Source organism: Branchiostoma lanceolatum, chromosome 8, assembly GCF_035083965.1.
Source record: "Branchiostoma lanceolatum isolate klBraLanc5 chromosome 8, klBraLanc5.hap2, whole genome shotgun sequence".
Lineage (NCBI taxonomy): Eukaryota > Metazoa > Chordata > Leptocardii > Amphioxiformes > Branchiostomatidae > Branchiostoma > Branchiostoma lanceolatum.
Window position 1 is genome coordinate 9,742,264 of NC_089729.1, and position 16,049 is coordinate 9,758,312.

At 43.7% G+C, this 16,049-nt stretch overlaps 3 protein-coding genes across 4 annotated transcripts; 1 reads left to right on the plus strand and 2 right to left on the minus strand.

Moving 5' to 3' along the window:
* Window positions 1-2,414: 2,414 nt before the first annotated feature.
* LOC136440088 (uncharacterized) lies at window positions 2,415-3,995 on the minus strand. Its single transcript, XM_066435878.1, has 2 exons — window positions 2,862-3,995; window positions 2,415-2,628 (listed from the first exon to the last, which is right to left on the minus strand). Exons 1-2 carry the CDS (start codon window positions 3,847-3,849, stop codon window positions 2,528-2,530), a joined length of 1,089 nt encoding a protein of 362 aa, XP_066291975.1. The 5' UTR covers window positions 3,850-3,995; the 3' UTR covers window positions 2,415-2,527.
* A 4-nt stretch (window positions 3,996-3,999) lies between these two features.
* LOC136440087 (protein phosphatase 1 regulatory subunit 7-like) lies at window positions 4,000-11,340 on the minus strand. 2 transcript variants are annotated; one of them, XM_066435876.1, is made up of 18 exons: window positions 11,125-11,340; window positions 10,420-10,567; window positions 10,214-10,303; window positions 9,545-9,616; window positions 9,100-9,158; window positions 8,885-8,937; window positions 8,293-8,435; window positions 7,799-7,882; window positions 7,543-7,614; window positions 7,195-7,250; window positions 6,845-6,968; window positions 6,536-6,609; window positions 6,246-6,297; window positions 5,878-5,947; window positions 5,319-5,400; window positions 4,964-5,028; window positions 4,504-4,570; window positions 4,000-4,161 (listed from the first exon to the last, which is right to left on the minus strand). In XM_066435876.1, the coding sequence occupies exons 1-18, from the start codon at window positions 11,241-11,243 to the stop codon at window positions 4,107-4,109; spliced, it is 1,485 nt and encodes a 494-aa protein (XP_066291973.1). In that variant the 5' UTR covers window positions 11,244-11,340; the 3' UTR covers window positions 4,000-4,106. The 2 variants fall into 2 exon arrangements, with proteins under 2 accessions (XP_066291973.1, XP_066291972.1); XM_066435875.1 differs by having other exon boundaries at window positions 10,420-10,570.
* A 692-nt stretch (window positions 11,341-12,032) lies between these two features.
* On the plus strand, window positions 12,033-15,052 carry LOC136440624 (uncharacterized). Its single transcript, XM_066436699.1, has 6 exons — window positions 12,033-12,191; window positions 12,398-12,574; window positions 13,081-13,176; window positions 13,785-13,947; window positions 14,562-14,683; window positions 14,904-15,052. Exons 1-6 carry the CDS (start codon window positions 12,122-12,124, stop codon window positions 15,050-15,052), a joined length of 777 nt encoding a protein of 258 aa, XP_066292796.1. The 5' UTR covers window positions 12,033-12,121.
* Window positions 15,053-16,049: the final 997 nt, after the last annotated feature.

A 16,049-nucleotide genomic window follows, 5' to 3' on the forward strand; every position in this document is an offset into this window, starting at 1 on the left:
CGCAACTCGAATACTCCCTTCAAGAAGCGCTTCACCAGAGGATGCTGTCCTAACGGCTGGCCCTCTACCGGGAGATGCGTAGTAGAGATGGCGGACCTGTACACGTTCAAGGTCCTGTACTGTAGACCCTTCTCATAAAGGGACAGCAGGAACTCCAGTACTTCCCTCAGAGGCGCTGAAACGGGATCAAAGTGCCCTCTAGCACACCAGCCACACCACTTGTTCCAGGCCGCAGCATACTGTCTCTGTGTTCCGGACCTCCATGAGGCCAAGAGTATGTTGCTAACTCCTGACGAAAGACCATACATGCCGTGTTGTCTCCGCAAACAGGCCAAGCGGCTAGTAGCAGCTTCTTCCCCTCTGGATGAGGTCTGTGTGACTCTGGCTGTGTGAGTAGATGTTCGTGGCGGGGTAGTAGAACTGGTTCTCCTACCAACATCTCTAGCAGGACTGGGTACCAAATCGCTGTATCCCAGACTGGAGCGATCAACAACACTTGAGCTCTGTCCTGCTGCACCTTCCGTAGTGTGCGAGCTATCAGAATGAAGGGCGGGAAGGCATAAGCCATCCCCCACTCGTTCCACCTCAAGGTGAAGGCGTCGGTCCCGATTGCCTCCGGCTCTGGGTGCCAGGACACAAACTGCGGTAGCTGGTGGTTGGTTCGGGACGCGAACAGATCCACCCCCTTCGAGAGTAGTGGAAAAGTCGCTTGAAGACTCAGGAACGTATGCCGATCTAGAGTCCATTCTGTGGCCACAGAGAAATGCCGGGAGCTGAAGTCTGCCCGCACGTTGTCTCTCCCTGGGATGTGTTCTGCTGAAATGGACAGATTCCTGTCCGTGCACCACTCCCACAGGTCCAAGGTTACGCTCAGCAGTTCTAGCGACCTCGTGCCTCCTAGGTGGTTGAGATAAGCCACCACTGTTGAGTTGTCGGAGCGAACTCTGATGTGCCCGCTCTGTAACTCCCTGCAGAAACCTCTGACTGCGAGGGAGGCAGCTTGCAGCTCCAACACGTTGATGTGTGCTGTTCTCTCCTCTGCTGACCAGCGGCCTCCCGTGTGGACGCCGTTGCAGAATCCGCCCCATCCGATCTTGGATGCATCTGTCTCCACGACCATGTCTGCTGTGGGCAAAAGGATTGGGCGACTGTTGTGGTTGGATAGCTGATCCCTCCACCATCTTAGGTCTGCTCGAGCTGCCTCTGTCAGCGGCACTAGAAACTCCCAGTTCCCTCTCGTCACTCTGAGAACTGTGATGAGCAGACGCTGAAGACTTCTGAAGTGCAGTGGTGCGTGCCAGACTGCCCCTGTCGTGGCTTGCATCTTCCCTATCAAGCTCGCCAACTCTCTTGCTGTGATGAGACTGTCTGTGGAAAGTGTAGCAACTGCTAGCTGCTGCAACTCCTGCACCTTGCCGTCGGGTAGAAAGGCTATCATCCGCAGAGAGTCTATTCCTGAACCCAGAAAAGTAATGCGCTGTGTTGGCTCCAAGATCGACTTCTCTCTGTTTGGGACGAAGCCCAGGCTGGAAAGTAACTGTAGAACTGCCATCAGCGCCTCTCGACAGCCCTCTCTTGTACGTCCGAAGACCAGCACATCGTCTAGGTAGACAATCAACCTGTAGCCTTGTCTTCTCAGCAGGGCGATGGGCACCTTCAGTACCTTGGTAAAGACCCTTGGTGCGGTTGCGACGCCGAACGGGACGCACTGGAACTGGTAAAATCGCCCCTGCCACTGGAACGTCAAGAACCTGCGACTGTTCACATCTACCGGTATGGTAAAGTAGGCATCCTTGAGATCCACCTTTCCCATGAAGTCGCCTGGCTGTAGGAGATGCTTCAGCACACCTAAACCCTCCATCTTGAACCGCCGAACTTGCAGATATCTGTTGAGAGGTTTGAGGTTGATCACGGGTCTTAGACCCCCCGTCTTCTTGGGTACTGTAAACAAAGTCGAGACAAACTGCGTGCTGTGATAAGGCACTTCCCTTATCGCTCCCTTGGAAAGTAACACTCCTACTTCTTCGTTGAGGACCTCCACTTGCTGGGGACCTCTTGCTCGACAAGATGGAAGTCGGCGTTGAATCGGCGGCGTTGTCGCAAACTCCAACTTGTACCCTCTGACGCACTGTAGAACCCACGGATCCGAGGTGAGCTGCTGCCACTTCTGAAGAAAGTGAACTAGTCTGCCTCCGTGCAGCATCTGAGAGGTGCCGGGTACACGTTGAAGGTCGGTCGAACACCGAGCCGCTTCTCTTGTCAAAGATGAGACTGCTACTTGTCCTGCTTCCCTCCTTCCCCCTGCTTCTGAAAAGACTGGGAAGGGCCTCTGTTGTAGTACTGTCGAGTACGGCCACCTCGACTGTAGTTTGGCCTCGGCAAGTAGTTGTAGCGGTTGCTTCTGTAGCCTCCGCCTGAAGGTCTGTAGCCTCTGCCTGAAGGTCTGTAGCCGCCGCCGCGACGACCTCCACGTCCTGAGCTGGAAGACTTGTTCTTCTCCGTCTGCGTCATCATCCCGGACAGGACCTTACTCTCTGACGACAGGTCTTTCGCCTTCGTCCCCAGGTCCGGCGAGAAGAGGAAGTTGGGATCTTCTGACGGCGTCTTGAAGAGCTCCCGGAACGTCTTCTGGGAAGACTCAGCAATAAAAGAACGACGTGTAAATGCCAGCTGGGTATGGACCGAGCCTAACAGACGAAGGGCTGTCCCTGCACAGTCATTCATGTCTAGCTGCAACTCTTCAAACGACTCGCTACTGCATCTCTTAATCAACTGCCATAGGTTGATCAGCGGCGTAGCAACTTGCATCAAATTAGAATGGATCGACTTGAGCGACTTATCGTGCAAAACGATCAGCTCACCCTGTTTCTTGTCGTTGTCGATCACCGCCCTGGAAACGTTGTCGTTGAAAGACGGCGTCACCATCGTAGATGGCACGTTGTCCGGCAAGTCGTACTTCTTCTGCCACGCTTCTAAGTCGGCGCCCCGACACTGTCTGTCGTGCTTGAAGTACGCCTCCGTCTCCTCCGCGACGATGCCGTCGGCGACCCAGCGATGTCTCTCCACCGTGTCCGTCGGGTCGAACGGCTTCCACACAGTCTCCCCGTCTTCGGAACCGCCGCTGACGCTCTCTTCCTCCGTCTCGTCACGGCACGGGGACCGCTGTCGACCTCGGTCGCATCGCCGCCGCTTCTCCGGGACGTCCGCCTCCGGAGACGAAGTGTGGCGCTTCCTGGATGCCGACTGGTCGAACTGAGACATCACCATCTCTTGAAAGGTGTCCATCTTATCTGAAAGCAAAAAGAAACTCTGCTCTAGAGCAGCAATACGTACGTCACCGCTGGGCGTCACTGGAACTGGTGAGCGCTGTACGTTGTTGTTCTTCTCGCTCTCGCTGACTTCTCCACCATGTTGAGAGCCATCGGCGCCATCGGCGCCTCCGCCTCGCTTGTTGCCATCCTTCCGCCGAGTGTCCCTCTTCTCGGGGTCGGAAGACACCTCGCCTTCTTCTCGAAGTGCTGCACTGGGACTTCGGCGCCTGTCCGCCCCGGAAGGGGTGGGGACGGCGCTCAGCACTGGCATCGAAGGCGTTGAACTGTCATGGCGCCCATCCCTGCGCACATGGCGTCTCTTCGGGCTTGTCTCTTCTTGCCCGCGGCCGTCTCCGCCGCTGAGCCGCCGCTCTGCACTTCCACGTCCGCCCTTGGGACGTCGACTGGCCGTTGAAGTCTTCGAGGAACCTCGTTCGCGGGGCTTAACGCGCTCCTTGTCGCGTTTAGAGCCCATAACGGAGCTGGAAAACTCCGAGGGTGTTGACAGAACGCTCAAATTTTTTAGACTGGTGCGCATGCGCAGTGTGGACCGCAAGGAATTGTGGGAGACTAGAGGGTGACCTTTCAACTTTGGGAGCTACCAAATGGAGGCTACGGGGGTGGTCAGGCTCACTTACACCTACAGTCATCAGTCTGACTGACGATCGAGAGGATGCAGAAGACAATTGTCAAAGAAAGGTTGTTTTGTCATGGTCCCATAACATGTCCCTGATGTCTTGTTGAGCACCAGAAAAAAATAGCTGTGGGAGGAGTGCTCAAATTTCCTGTCAGTGATCATGACTGAAAGTTCTTTGCTGCAAAGTCCTTGGCCTCCTTGAGACGTGCTCGGCTGTAGGGGCAGAAAAAAATGGGAACATTAAACATCTGAGGAAATTACACATTTTGTACTTAATGATATCAACAGTGCAACACATTGGTACTTGATTCACTGCTCACCACATCTTGCAACAGTAAGAATGTTCAAGTCACATGCTATGGCCCAGGTATGTCTACTATAACAGACTGTCGCATTGAAAATGTTTTGGTCAATTTGACTCAAAATGAAAGTTGCTAGAGTGAAAGTCTGAGTTCAGTGTAACACGTAAAAGTCAAGTCAATGGCTTTTTAAATGGTATTCCAAAATAGACAGGTGCTAGTCTAAATGAAAGCCACTTTACTTAGCTGTACACACCTGCTGCACCTGCTGACAGGTCTGGAACTCGCACCTGTCGATGGCCTGCTCTCACTGCTGTCTCCAACTATGGGAGAGTTACAGGAAACATTCACTTGGTAAGACTTTTGCCAAAGAACCAAGTCAACAATTAGCCTATCAGCAAGTGCCATCGCATTTAGTTTACGGAGCTCCCATACTCGTTCCCTCAAAATTTATCATCATCATTTTGAGAGTTTGGGAGCTCGGTAATCAAACAGGATGGCGCCCAGTTTAGTCAACTAGTATTTTAAATGTAGAATATGAAACCTTTATGGCGTCATTGATTCTAGAAATCAATGATAATGCTACTATGGAAATGCTTGGTCACTGACGAAAGACAGTGGATGCTGTCTGAAATGTCTGTTTACAAATCTTATCCAGTTGCTTGAGTAAATTTTGCATTGAGTGCTGTAGAAGTTTTTTTGTCATTTCCACTAACCTGACCGTGCTGAGGGTGGGGGCTCCACAGGTAGGGAGTCCATTGTGGCTCTCAGGGAGGAAAACCTGAACATACAACAAACGGTGAAGAAGGGACATTTAACTTCACCATAGACGGCCATATTATACACTGTTGAAAGATATCCACAACAACTGCATGCATGTCATCATCATACACATGTACAACTGTAGTGGGAAAACATCTTGAACATCAAGTATAGAAGACTTTCTTTCAAATTTCTAAGATATAAAGTTCTTAGTTGTGTTCTTGCAATTTGACATTCTCAAGAGATGGACTTTGAATAAAGATACGGTATCTATAGGTATAACAGCCAAATGCAGGAAAAAGGGCTGACCTTTGACCTAAATCAGATTGGAATGTGCTCAGCTGCTGCTCCACATTCCTCAGCTGGCTCTCCACCTGTCTCGCACTCACAACTGTAGGGGGAGAGGGGCAGGGAAAGGTTTCCACCTGTTAACAATGTTGTCATGCAGCTCCAGGATTTATGTAGCAACAGTTTTGAAGAGTGTTTGTGGACTGATGTTACAGTTACAATGTGCTTGTTAAGTGAGATGGAATCCAACAATGGGTCAGGCACATGTTGTACATGTAATAAAGCTAAGGTAGCAGGATTGAAAATTGAAAGAAGTAAAACTAAAATTACAACTTCATTATGCAATGTAGATATAGTGCAGTTTAATTTCTTCTGTCTTTAATCTATCATATTTCATAGACAAGTAAAGTTTCTGTGTACAGCTTGAAAAGTGTGACTTTAATCAAAGAGGTTATATAGAAATAAACTCCTTGCTTTAATCAATTTCATATTTATAAAATAATATCATAGCATACGATTCACAGCCACACGGCAGCAAATACACTGCTGACAAAGTAGAATGATGACAAAGTTTCTTTACTCGTTGACGCAGACATGGGCCTCATGACTGGAGCTGACCCAACCCTTCCAGTCTGCCTCTTTGTTGTCAACTGAAGAAAAATCAAGTCAAAGTTGGTCAGTTGTTCTAGGTAACTTCTGAAAACTACAATCTACAATGGTATGCACATGCACAGAAGAATCTTCAAGCTGTTTGAATGATATGAGATGCACAAATAAAAGGCCTTAAGGTGTGTGGCATAACCAGCGTGAACCCTCTGGATAGAGCCGCTTGGAAGAGTGGTGTGAAGACTAGCTGACTGCTGCCTAGGGGACCCCCACAGCAGTATAATCAAATGCTGGATACTATTACTACAGTAACTACTACTACATGTACATGTATGTACTCACCCCATCCAGAAGTTCAAGAGATGGTATTTGGCTCTGTAACTCCTGGTGGTAACTGCAAGTGAAACATAAAGAATCATTTCAGAGCAGGCAAGGTTGTACAGATATAACACACATACTATACTGCCTTCGTGTTTGTTGGAATATCACAGATAGATATCAGACAGCTAGCATTGTATCATCTCTGGATCATGTGTTTATCATTACATGCTTCCTTTATGTAACAGATGGTTGAAGATTGCCACTAAGAAAATAGACGAAGAACAAGATCTGTAATGCTCTCTGTGTTTTACCTGAATCTCTCCTTACAAAAGGGGTTCCCAGAGATGTGCAGCTCAGCTAGTTGCTGACACTTTGACAACAGGCACTGAAATATACACAGATGATAAATATACAAGTCATGTATTTATGAAGGTTCTGATCTCAAAAGATGCATAGCTACGAAACAATGTATATAGCTACATGTAGGAGATTTATTCTGGTACAAAATGCTACTTCCAAACACATGTACATGGAAGAAACTACCAAAGTACAGCACATAGATGTACTTAGACTACTCTCAGTAGATGCATGTTTTGCTTATTCTAAGAGTGACACCTTACCACTTGTTCCCATGAGACGATGGCGTTTTCACTGACGTCGAAGACCTCCAGAGCCGGGAACTGTTCTGAGACGCTCCCCAGCTCCTTCAGCAGGTTATTGGACACATTCAGCTCCTGGAGGTGTCTGCAAGTCAGGACGGTTTGGTTAAGCCACAGGCACTTACATCATGCAATTTCTTTATTAACATATGATTTTGGTAAAGTTAACATAAAGCTCTGAGACATTGCAAACACTTACAATTCAGAGGCACTCTCATGATGTTGTCAGACTTAGAGGATAACTATAATGTCATATGTTTCTCACTTCAATAGAGAATGTATAGTGCACACAATTTGAGGAAAACCTTTACCTGAGCTTTCCTATTGCTGTTAGGCTGGATAATCTATTGGTTGCCAAGTTTAAAGTCTGGAAAGATACAGGTAATTTGATGAGCTGTTAACTAAGTGTCAGGCAGTTAGAATTTCACTTACGCTTAATACAAATTTACTGGCTTTGACAGCAGTATACATCCACGTAATGAAATTCAAAATACCAGTATATAAAATACACAATGTCATACAAAATATCAGCAATATCAAAATAGGTGAATCATATTGGTTAAAATTAAATGAACAATTTTGCGAAACAAAGTCATAGATGTCTGAGAGAGAAATAATACATTACAATTTACATGTATTCTGTACTGTTCAATACTCACTGTTAAACTGTTGAGATCTTTCAAGCCAGACAAGTCAGTCAAGAAATTGGTGGACAGGTCCAGGTCCTGTAACTGTAGATGGGATTAAAACGACACATTTTTTTCAGCATGCTGCGCTTTCTTCTTAGTTTCCTTTATAAAAAATATATTTCTGGTGATCGTATCTGCCATAAAAAGACAAATTGAAAATAATTAAGTAAACATACCCTGCGAGAAGTTACATGTAGAATATAGGTCAGCAGAATATGACGCATACCTTTTTACACCTCATGTTTCTTATAGCAGCAAGTCTGTTGTTGGAGGCATTCAGTTCCTCCAGGTGTGGAAGACAGTTCACAGCCTGTGGAACACAAGTAGGTGAGGTAGAAACATTTCATACTTTCTACAGTACAAAATTATTGTAGTCTCTATCATTTTACACTAAAGTAACACCATACTAACACATACATTGTAGCATGGTGAATATTACAAAAGAGAGTGTGAACTCTAGTCTGACGCAAATATGCTTTCAATACATTAAAAAACATTCATTTTGGAAAAATGCTTTTAAAAATGAACATTACTGGCAATCACGAATTTATCTATAAAAAAAGTGATTCTGAAATGCCGCAACATGACACATGGCTCAAAACACTTTATTTCTCTTCAGTATGTGATTCATAATACTGATCAGCCTTTATTCTTTTAGCTTGTTTGATATTTTTTCTGCAATTTCAAAACGTATTCTGAACATTGCAAGATGGTTCTTACCGCTAGCTCCTGCAGCTTGTTACAGCTGACATCCAGGTGAGTGAGTTGTGAGTTTGCCGTCAGCTCCTTCCCCTCCAGCTGAGAGATGTCGTTACTGTCTATCCTCAGGATCTTCAGTTTTCTTAAGCAGCTCAAGCCTTTCCCTGGAAATGAAGCCCACATCATACTGCACAGTAAGATTTTAGAGAGCAAAAATATGTTTCCATTCCCTCATGAAAAACATATTGTTTTTACTATGTTTTTTTCCCCGCAAATTATTTCCACATTAACATCATTACTGTCTAATTACGTACACCTTCACCTAAACTACCTACAACCCAAAAATCTGAAGGTCAGTATACTTCAGTGTAATGTACCAACTCTGCAGGCATGCAGCGCAGTAGAAGCTTGTTATATTGTTATTACATTGAATGACCTTACTATTGCAGACACACGCAGCCGAAAACATACCCTTCTTGGTGAAGGTTATCACAATATTCGATAAATTCTACACAAAAAAATGATCAAGTTAGTGATAATAAGTCTAGCATAATATTAATCAGTTTCCTTTCACATTTTACTTGTCTGAAAAAAGAGCAAAACCAATAATTACCTAGTCTCCGTATTCTGTTATGTTGGAGCTGCAAGGAGGCAAGTTCTTGTAATCTGAAAATAAAGAGGCAGAATATGATACGGTCGTAAGTAGTCGTAGTAGTAGTATGTATACGGCCGTAACTAATCTATGAATATTTCTTATGTTTCAATTCAATCGCTCTGATAAAGAGTAGGAATTAATGATTTTGATGTTATTAAAAAATCATGGCATACCTGTCTAAATTCTTGACTTCTGTTATCTTGTTTCCATATAGTTTCAGCTCCCGAAGATCCTTTAAAGAAATTTGAAAAATTTAACAATAAGATCGTCAAGAGATGCACTGATCCCTCACATGTAGATGTATGTGATGTAAGTGTTGCATGAGTCCTTCTGATGCTCTGTCTCCTGATTTTCGGATCAAACTGATGAAAATTCCATCGTTCTAAAAGAATACAGTGCTGTAAGAAAGATTTTGCTAGTAATGGATGTACCAGATCTATGAGTACCGGTAATTTAAAAACATACATGTACATGTAAAATAAGTTACCAACCTCTGAATAACATGCGTGAAGAACTGTTTCCTCACTCCAGTCGTGATTGATGGTAATGATGGGTTGTAATGACTAGGACTAGTCATATGCTCATTGCTGAAGTTGACTTAGTAACACAAAAATGTACCTTGTTCTGTTCCAGGTTCTCTATTGTGGTCAGGTGATTGCAGGACAGATCTAGAATACGCATTCTGGTGAACTGTAAAAATGAGAGTCATATCAATATGTTAATGTAGAATGTGGTTTTCTAAAGGTACATTTAAGATGCAGAAGAAAAAAGACATACAACCTAAGTCCGTTGACTTGAAAGATAAATTTTCATCTATATATTCATTCCCTCCCCAGCAAACATTTTCCTACATGCCTTGATGAAGGTTTAGACATCCAGGTTAACAAGAGCCAAATATTTTGAATCTTTACAACTTGATAAGATACGGAGATTACCTTCGGACATTTTGTGTGATTGATGTCACTCAAAACGTCCTGAAGTAAACTCCATATATTATCCAGTTGTAGAGATTGAATTGTATCTAAACATTTCTTTCTAAATGACAATGTAGCCCTGGACTACGCACGCTACTACCTACCTACTTATACCTAGTCCCTTGACCACTGGGTCGTTGGGGGGACAAGGTAGCTGTGAAGATAGAGATCTGTCTCCAGACTCGTCTGTTTCTTGTGGCAGTCAGCCTTTCAGCCAGGCTAAGGGACGTCCACTCTGCGATGTTATCCTGCCAGGATTTCCTCTACGCACGCTACCTACATGTAAGTTTTGTAACCTCGCGTCTCTCCTTACCTTTTCCAGGTTGTGGATTCTGGTGATGTCTTCGGCATGGAGGTCCACTTCATACACCTTCCCATAATCCTTCCCACCAGACTTCTGCAGCTGGATTCAAACAGGGTCAACATGTCGGTATCAGTGCTGAATAGAGTACATCATACTTTTCAGAGTGAGTGAGTGAGTGAGTGAGTGAGTGAGTGAGTGAGTGATGTTACACATACTATATCTGCAGGAGAGATCTTGTCCTGACTGCTCTGAGTCTGCCCCCCACCCCCAGTCTGGACGTCTATCATGCGTATGGTCTGCTCATCTGGTCCCTCTTCTCCAGCTGTGCTGCCGACCCCATTCTCAGTCAGGAACACTGGCTTACTGCTAACAAGAGAACAGAAAAATTTTCTGATTAATAAAAGGACCGGACAAATACTGTAAATACACTTAACATTGTGTCACAAATTTTAGCCGGTTGGGTATTTAATTTCAGTGGCAGGAACAAACATTGTCTCAAGTGTTAGTAATCAAATATTTGCGATGATGAAATTTTAGTGGTTGACTAGTGAACGTGAAAGTCTGTAAAATTAAGTTACCATGAACAAATCAAGAATTACAGTATGCAGTGTAGTTTTTTTGGGTGTATATAATCAGGTCAGAAGCACATTGAAGCAGTCTGACATACAGTATTTCAACCACTTTTCTGATTGGTTATAAAAACTGGCCCCAAAATGTGTAATGTTATAATTGCAAATAATCATAGATCAAGTTACATATACGCTGCTTTATGACATTACCAGGCTGGAATATTGAAGCTGTTGTTGTGCAACTCGTGTAAAACTTCCCTAGCTATCTGCTATCTGAACATTTCCTTTCCCACACCACTGGATTCGATTGTTGCTGAAGAGACCAAAGGGGGAGGGGGGCAGAAACGTTACCTTGTTTTGGTCGTCGCCACGGCCTTTATTCGCGAAGGCTGAACAAGTGGAGGCATCTTCATCCGACTCCTCAGCCTGTCCGCCGATCTCGCCCCTTGCTTTATCTGTGGTTTCGCCATTGTTTCCCTTCTGTATCCGTACGAAGACTAAACTTACATGACCGATCCTGGCATCTTCCGTAGCCAAGGTTCCGAAATGCAGTTAGTGACAAATAGACAGTCTCGTATTCGTATCAAGAAATAGTAAAATACGATTGGTCAGATCCCTGTGATTTAAATCTATTAAGTAAAGCAAAATTTTAGTCATAGACAAAAAAATGCTTTTAGTCAAACTATTTATGCACAATCGCCTTTATTTGTATTTGATGAGTCTTTTACAGATCAAGCTAATGGTATCTGAATATTTAGTTAATGTTACGCTAACTGAGCTGAACTTTCACCTTTCACCCTTACAAATAAGAAGAAGACCTCGACGATATGTTGTTCCAAGGAGGTCAAATTTTAACCTCCTTGTTTGTTCTCGTGTTTCCCGATCTGATTACTCCAAAGAGACAATTTCCTGCAGTTAGTGGAGTTGTATTCAAGCTTACATGTGTACAAAATGACAAGAAGCCTAGATATTGAACAAGAAGGTTGTACAGGCAGACAGGGAAGGCATTTGCGGATCTGGGGAAAATGGGATGGGAGGGGCGTGGTCTGGAAATCCCCACCGATTTTCAACCAGCCTATGCGAGGCTGGCCTTGCAGAATTCAGATGTTCAGTGCTGGCCTGGACTTGCCCCTATACAATGTCAGCAAAGGTGCACACGGCCCACGGGGTTTTCCAGGTAGCCCATGAGGTAACCAGTACAGTGTTCTAATTTTGGGGTACAGAACAAAGGGGAGTGAGGGTACGGGACTTTCCTTGAGATTTTGCATAGCGATTAGCCAAGTACTTACTAGTAGTGCGTTTGTCGAAGGCATGCGGGTTGAATTAGGGCGTGAGTCAATGATCAGCCATGTCGATCGACTTCAAATCTTTCAAGCTCTTGCTGTGTGTCATACTAGCATTCTGTTGTATTGTAACGGGTAGGTGTGTATTTATTATATATCATATACACTTTGATAATCATGTTTGATGATGCCGCATCTATACTTCTAACCATAGCCTAGGTGCAAGCAGAGATTGCTGTGTACAATCTGTGTATGGATAACTACTTGCACAGCAAAATATGAGCTATTGCTAATTTCATGTGGTTAAATATGTTCTGACTTTTAACTTATATCTGTTACAGATGTCTTTGGAAGATCTGTTCCCCGCTGTGAGGGTGGAAAAGTCTGGAATGACCTGCGGCGGGTGTGTGAATGCCCACAGTGGATGTACTGGTATGAGCCCACCCACGGATGTGAGCCCTGCAGTCTGCTGTGCAGGGGGGAGGTGTCGCATTGTGAAGCTCGGATTGAATGCCAAGGTATGTATGGGAGATAATGATCATTGACACTTTGTCACAAGTATTTTGTGGGGGAAGTGCGTTTTGAAGGAAAAATATCTAACAGTAACAGAATTTGTATGTGTGAAATATTGCTAGCCACGTTACTTCCGCTGGTCTTGCTATGCTATTTCATGCAGATGGAATATAGATCATCATGATCAGTTGTTTGATTCATTGATCTTTCAAATGTTATAAACTTTTACTCCTTCGGTCTACCATCCCTCAGCCCGAGCAATTAGAATTTTTTTGAGCTTGAAATGAAAAGAGTCCCTTACTAATTGAAAACCCCAAATGAGGTCACCACCAAAAATAGAAGGGGAAGCCCCTGTAAAGCTCATGGACTGTTCCTACTACAGATATGACGGGAGGCAAAGAAGAAAATGTGGACTCTTGGCCGTCTCCCTGCTGTGGGTCTCTTTTATTACAAATTCTTTACAATTCTTCACATTGTACTGTATAGATTTATGATGTATGAAATGTTACAGGATACTTGCAGTCTCTGATATCAACACGACAGCCAGCCTCTACACAATCATCATGGACTATCCCCCCAGCTTCACAGATCAGTGAACTTTTAACAGGTAAGGATACATTTTGATACCCTTTACATTCAATACGCCTAACAATTCTACCTGGGCATCTCTGGAGAGGAGCAGACAGGATTGCTGCCTTATTTATATACAATTATGCTACAGTTTCAATTGTGCCAGTGCCCGTAGGGGGTGTAGTCCCGGGCACCTCAGTAATTGTGCAGATAAGGAAGAATGCATTACAAAGTGCACATTGTCAATCGTGGCATAACGGTAGGGTGTTTGGCCCAGAACCCGCGGTGTTGGGTACGAAACCCCTGACATGACACCAATGTTGTGCCCTTGGAAAAGGTACTTAACGCGATTTTCCTCACTCCACCCATGTGTAGAAATGAGAACTTGACTTTAGTTGGGGAGGTAAAAGGTGGCGGAAGGAGAGTGATGGGCTAGCGCTCCACCTTACAGTACTGTGCCATAGACACAGATGATAACAACCCACTGCCCCTATAGCCTCAAGAAGGCAGAGGGACTACCTTTACCTACCTACCTACCAACCTACATTTTACAGTGCAGAGAAGAGTCCCTGTCAGCAACCAAAATGTTACGAGGCACATTTTCTAACCAAAAGTTTCTTTTATTCTTTTCATTCCAACCTTTAGAATTGAAAACATGGGAGCTGGCTGTCATTTTTATTGGAGCAGTTCTGCTCATTGTTGTTTTCATGATCATCTGCATGGGGTGGACTTTGTGCAAGTTGAAGAAGCAGATCTCCAAGAATGCTGGCATTAATGCACATGTACAGCAGCCTATTGAGAGGCAAAGGTTGGTTTCATCATCATCTTTAAAAATAGTTACACTAAATAGTTACGTGAAATAAAATTTTGAAACAATCAGACGTTTCAGACAGCATCCGCTGACGAAACGTCTGACTGTTTCAAAATTTTATCCAGTTACTTGAGTAACAATTTTTGGCGTATCTTACTACCTGGATGTCTAACTTTCATCAATGCATCATCATCTCTGTTTATTACTGTGCTGTAATCAACAATCTGTACTGAGAGTCATGATTTTTTTGCACAGAATGTATGCACAACATACTAGTAAATACTGTGTGTCAGTTCAAATATATAGCACTACTATCAGAGAACAAGTACCGGTAGCAACTTGACCAAATATTTCTGGTACAGTATACTTGTGAAAATTTTGATCCACTGAGTTGTGCATGGTGTTTTTTTTTCTCTATTATATACTGCTGCATTGCTTTGCCACACATTTGTACAGAAAGCTATAGACATCTTGTGACAGTCAGGACTGCCTGGCTGCAGGTCTCTTGTGGTGGCTTTGACTTTTATGTTATGTCTAACAGTGTATTATTTATTTTAGTATACAATGCATTGTTAGACATAATGTTATTAACAGAACAACTTGGCTTTCAGTATTAAGGACCTCACCATTGCAAAGCAGCGGTACGAGCCTGATGGTGCTCTACCTGAGGAGGCCAGAAGATCCACCTGTCTCCAACCTGATACACAGGAAACTGAGGAGCTGCTATCTCATGGTAATCATCTTCACAAGACACTAGTGTCATAGATCTGAGACATACTTACCATAGTGGATGTTTTTGAAATCCTACACGTATAATTGCAGTGAATCATTAAAAGATTTGCAAGTGCTCATGATGAAATGAGAGAAATTGGCAATAGACTGTATGTTTGATACCATTAGTTACATTTGTATGTTGCATTATTTACTGACATGTGTTTTTGTTGCTGTATTAGGTGCCCAATGTGCACACGTAGTGACATCTCCCTCTCCCTCTGACCACGATGTCCGGCACAGCCCCACCAGTGATACAGAGCTGCACAAACCATCCGTGAATGAACATGGAGATATTCTACAGCAGCACCACTACAACAGCAATCAGTGAATTTTTGCTCTGAATAAAAAACAGAATTACAAAATTCAGGACAGAACTACAATGTATAAAGGCTGACATTTGCTCCCAAGGAAATTCAGCATATTTCACTCCCTCCCCATGTAATGATGGACGCTTTGCAGGAGTGGTCCTGCAACGTGACCTCAAATAACCCGAATGGAACACGTGTTCGGTGGCCAATGGCCGATGGAACGGGTCAAACCTTGATCGAATGTGGAACGGGGATAGCACTTTTGGGCCATTTTTGGTCTAAAAATAGCCCCAGAAGTCCCCAATATGACTCATTTTGAAGTGATGGATGCCAAAAATGTGATTTAAGTCCCATGGGCACATGTACAAAGCACCCTTAGGCCACACCAATTTATTTTCTTGGTTAACGGAATAAACAAAAAAATTGTAATGCCAGATTGGAAAAACAACATGAAAACAGAATCAGGGAGTGAATAGGGTCAGGTGCAAATTTTCACCCCAGCCTTCTGTTTTCCCGATTTTTTTGGCTAAAATTAAGAATAAAAATCTGTTAACCAAGAAATTGATGAACCAAGAAATTTCCTTTCCTTGCCCTGGCGCTATTCTTATAGTTGGAAAGTTGGATCAGTTTTTAGCCATATATGGTACAATTTACATTAAAAAAAAAACAACTTTGAAGTTATTGTATCAACATAATCTTACAGCTCTATTGTTCACCTTGATCATTTTGTAATGATTAGAATGTAAAATGTGCTATGTTAGCACATGGTGTAGACATGTAGTGCTATTCTGTAAATTACTTGTATTATTATATCCATTTCTTATAGCAATAGATGAAGAATGTATTGTATAATGTACTAGTATACTGCATTTGGTACAGTAGCATATTTGATTGATTGCATGAGATGTACATATCATAATTCTACAATAAAACTTTTATGAAAATATAAGCTTGTAATTTTTGTATAGGTAACAGTATGTCTTTGAACAGTTGTAAGGTGAATACAGCTCCTGGCTG

Coding starts and splice junctions, on each gene's coding strand:
- LOC136440088 (XM_066435878.1), bottom strand. CDS start 3,849: ATGCGCACCAGTCTAAAAAATTTGAGCGTTCTGTCAACACCCTCGGAG. Junction 2,629..2,861: donor CGACAACGACAAGAAACAGG/GTGAGCTGATCG, acceptor GAGTCTTCCCAG/AAGACGTTCCGGGAGCTCTT.
- LOC136440624 (XM_066436699.1), top strand. CDS start 12,122: ATGTCGATCGACTTCAAATCTTTCAAGCTCTTGCTGTGTGTCATACTA. Junction 12,192..12,397: donor ATTCTGTTGTATTGTAACGG/GTAGGTGTGTAT, acceptor TATCTGTTACAG/ATGTCTTTGGAAGATCTGTT. Junction 13,177..13,784: donor GATCAGTGAACTTTTAACAG/GTAAGGATACAT, acceptor TCCAACCTTTAG/AATTGAAAACATGGGAGCTG.
- LOC136440087 (XM_066435875.1), bottom strand. CDS start 11,243: ATGGCGAAACCACAGATAAAGCAAGGGGCGAGATCGGCGGACAGGCTG. Junction 10,304..10,419: donor AGATCTCTCCTGCAGATATA/GTATGTGTAACA, acceptor GTTTGAATCCAG/CTGCAGAAGTCTGGTGGGAA. Junction 6,610..6,844: donor TCGTCTCATGGGAACAAGTG/GTAAGGTGTCAC, acceptor TGTATATTTCAG/TGCCTGTTGTCAAAGTGTCA.